The sequence below is a fragment of the Limulus polyphemus genome, unplaced genomic scaffold, assembly GCF_000517525.1.
Source record: "Limulus polyphemus unplaced genomic scaffold, Limulus_polyphemus-2.1.2 Scaffold15, whole genome shotgun sequence".
Classification (NCBI taxonomy): Eukaryota; Metazoa; Arthropoda; class Merostomata; order Xiphosura; family Limulidae; genus Limulus; species Limulus polyphemus.
Window position 1 is genome coordinate 1,586,679 of NW_013665625.1, and position 4,069 is coordinate 1,590,747.

Consider the following 4,069-nt stretch of genomic DNA (forward strand, 5'->3'; position numbering starts at 1 on the left):
CGTCTACTAATAACTATTATATTATTGAGTATATTATTATTTTATTATATGACTTCCAGCCATGCCTGGCTAACAATACAGAAGTTACAATGATGCTGCGCATGTGCACTTGTGTTACTTTATCCAATAATATATAACTGATCTTTAGTCTTTACAAAGTGACCTGTCTTGGCTGTGTTTTACTGGACTAGTATTTTGTAAAATACAGTCACATTTCAACTATTACACATTACATATGTATATGCAATATTAATATTTACAAATAAGCTCTAAACTTATATTTCTTAAAACAAGGAACAGTAAATAAAGTAAAGAAAACACTTATCTCTCCTAGTTATGAACTTTGTACTCATTTGCCGCTTATCATAGGTTGCTGAGCCTTATGAAATTTCCCATGTGAAGTGTGTAAAAAGAATTTTTTTTTAGTTTTTATATATACATTTTGATTAAACAAAAAATCGTAAATTACTATATCGATACCAAAGAATTCTACTATAATTTATCAAGCGTAGTAAGTAAGCTGTATTTGGGTCTAAAAAAAATGTTTAATTTTGAGCTCACTAAAGACTTAACTTATCAAAAGAATTAACACAATAACACATCAAAATGGCTGAGAAAACTACTAGGGGGACATTCTGAGCTCTTGATTGGTTTTTCATGTCATACATAGAAGTAAGTGCATATAAGGGACCATTTCCAAAAGTGGATAGAAGGTGGGGGGTGGGCCCTGTGTTTGAATCAGTACAGGAGCGACATCTTAGCAAATAGAAAAGATAAGACATTCTTATTTTATATTCTAGCTTGTCAATATGGGTTGTTTGAATTCCTAATTTTTACAAAACTGTATATTTTGTATCTTGACATCACAAACATCTAATCTGAACCAGTGCTGCATTCAACATACCACGTGACATACAAAAATCGATGTTTAGCTGTGTTTTTTTTAAATTTACTTTTGAATTAAGAAATTAACTAATGTACATTACTAAAATTTGAATTATAATCTACAATTTGATACCAAACTTATTGACAGATTCATGAAATGGTAGTTCAATAAAATTATGAATGCAAGTCAACAAATACGATGACATGGCCTTTGGCACGTGACCCGTTGAGATAGGGTTAACAGGATACTAGAAATGATAAGAAATACAAGCAAATATGAAATTTTGTAAAAATGCAAACAAAATACTAGAGTTTGAACAGGTACCAAAAATCCTATCTGGATGGGTAATTCTGGGGTACCCAGGTGGATGAAAATTTCTGACAACTATCAACACAAGTTTCTAACATGCAGAAGGCAAGACAATATGAACCATGATGCCACACAGTATAAGTGCCTTCAGTAAGTGATAAGTGATGAGCTTTAATAATAATACAGCGACTATATTAAAAACTTAGTTACTAGAGTTACTGATTACTAATTATTTATCAAAAGACTGATTAAAACAGTCAATTATAAAGATTCATTTAACATACTACAACTGTTTGAATTCAATTTAAGTTTAATAAGATTTATTTGTGTGACACAAGAAAGTAGGGTTATGTGTTTTGGAAAATAAATTAAAATAATTAATGCACACAAATAAATGTTTCTGATACAGGAGTTTAATATGTTTTGCAATTGTTACTGAAAAATCAAGTTTATTAGTGTTATTATTTTATATATTATTAAAGTTATTGTCTTTTTTTTGTTAGTCTATCTGTCATTCATAACAAGCTACTTTCTATTAGGTTTTGGATTATACTGTTCCTAGTAAATTAAACCTACTTGGCTGCCAAATACGTACTATCTAGCTAAACCAAGTATCCATAAGTAAAACAGACAAACTAGATATTAAATACTAAATAAATATCCATTACAACCTATTTTAAAATACATTAAAAACACCACTTTACCCATGTTACAAACTTTCATAAAAATAACAATTTTGAAATAATATCTCTGATAAGCATTGTAAAATTTTTTATTGATAATGATTTTTTTACAAATCAGATAAAAATATTAGTTGACTATCACTTAATGGAAGGAGAATGAGCCACTTGAACCATCACTAAATGTGACAGTTAATTACAACTTCCTGTTCAACAAATACCAGGAACTTCAAAACATCAAAAAGACAAAAAATAAGTTCTATATTTTATAGATGTAAATGCTTGGGAAAGAAATATGTTGATAATTAAATAATCTATTCACATGTAATGACCTCAAAAAAGTTTTAAAGATAATTAAAAGAAATCACATGTGAAATAAAACTTAAAAATAAACACCACGTAATACAGTTCTAAAATCAAAGAAGACTTTGAAATACTAAATTTACCTACATTATCAAATCTTTTCACATTCATATGTATGACAAAAAATAAAAGAAAATCTTATGATCCACACAGACATGAAAGATAGAAAAAGAGTAATGAAATGAAAATGGAAAAAACTCAATTTCAAACATCTAAAAAGTCACACCTGTTCCAGTTAGCATTGGCTCTTCAGTGCTTTCAATCCTTGGTGTAAACTGTAAGACAATTTCTCGAACGCTTGGTGTGACAAAGAACTTTTGGTAACAAACCTTCAACCAACAAGCTTTACATCGTTGCTCTAGAGCACGTATTTTTGCCTGGAGAGCAACTGTAAGTCCTGGAGGCAACTCAGAACGAGGAAGAACTGGACAACAGCCTAAAATACGTAAAAAACAAAAAATTAACCTCAGTTACTTCATTTCACCTTTCAAATTCTTTAACAATCATATGTAGAGTTCAATTTTAGCAGTTGTGCGAGACAACTAAAAACTTTCTCAGATAGCCAACTTAAACCCCTGTGTTGTCCGACAGACGACTAGCACCCTGGTTTGTTTGTTTAATTTCGTGCAAAGCTACACGAGAACCATCTTCGCTAGCCGTCCCTAACTTAGCAGTGTAGGACTAGAGGAAAGGCAGCTAGTCATCATGACCCACTGTCAACTCTTGGGCTACTCTTTTACCAATGAATAGTGAGATTGACCATCACATTATAATGCCCCCACGGCTGAAAAGGCAAGCATGTTTGGTGGGACGGAGATTCCTAGCACTCTGGAACTGACCCTTACTCAAAACAGCATTGCAGTCCACTGTACACTTATCCATGCCCACACTATACACGTAATGTTGACTCCAATCCTCAGCCACAATCATTGGTAAGTTCCCTAATTACGAACTAAAAAATTTGAATCCCCACAAAAAATATCTTTTGTTCCACTTTTTTTTTCAAAAAAAGATTATACTTTGTACAAGAGAAATGTTGATACAATCCACCAAAAGGGACTAAAAACATCAGGAAAAGTTAGGTTTTGTGATTGGCTAATAATGCTGTTTCAGTTACTAAACTTTCTACTGTGGACAAGCTGCATAAAATTTGTATGGAGTTCAACTGAGCGTTAATGGCTATGCGTGGTAACACAGTACAGTGTATACAGCTCATTTAGTTACATTACCACACATTGTATTGAGCAATGTTTGTATGTATATATATGGGCATGTGGAATTTCGCAATGACAACAAACGCCGATAACACGAATACTTAGTGAGATTAATTTCTAGTACAGGTGCTTAACCTTTTCAAGATGGGTCACAGATGAAAGGCCATGTCAACTCGTTTGTTGACTTGCATTCAAAATTTTACTGAACTACTATTTCATGAATTTATGTCAATAAGTTTGGTATCAAACTGTGAATTATAATTCAAATTTATTACTATATATTACTCAATTTCTTAATTTAAAAGCAAATATTAAAAAACACAGAAAAACACCAATTATATGAACTAATATGATTCGTTTTTAGAATGTGAGCTACTTTCGATTTAATACAATTCTCCAGCAAAGAAAGAGATTCGCGTAGAGGAATTCTCTTTTAATATGCTTAAATGTATAAGATTATTAGGTCTTTGTTACTGATTTAATCCTTTATTGACTTTATTTGTATGTATGTACTTAAAAATAGTATTTTGTGTACCATATCCTCCACATGCAATTTTTTAAAGGCTTAGCAACCTACATCAAGCAGCAACCAAGTACAAAAGTTGTAACTAGAAGAG

At 31.4% G+C, this 4,069-nt stretch overlaps 1 protein-coding gene across 5 annotated transcripts in view; it reads right to left on the reverse strand.

The window, feature by feature from the left end:
* Window positions 1-4,069, reverse strand: part of LOC106457262 — a 126,869-nt gene that overhangs the window by 98,658 nt on the left and 24,142 nt on the right. For 4 of the 5 annotated variants that reach the window (XR_002610154.1, XM_022383327.1, XM_022383332.1 and 1 more), the window contains exon 4: window positions 2,465-2,674. The exons of the other annotated variant lie outside the window; for it this stretch is intronic. Coding sequence is in view for 3 of the 4 variants with exons in the window: in XM_022383327.1 (XP_022239035.1) it covers window positions 2,465-2,674 (210 nt within the window). In the remaining variant the exon portion in view is untranslated. The remainder of the gene's footprint in view (window positions 1-2,464; window positions 2,675-4,069) is intronic. 5 annotated transcript variants of the gene reach the window in all.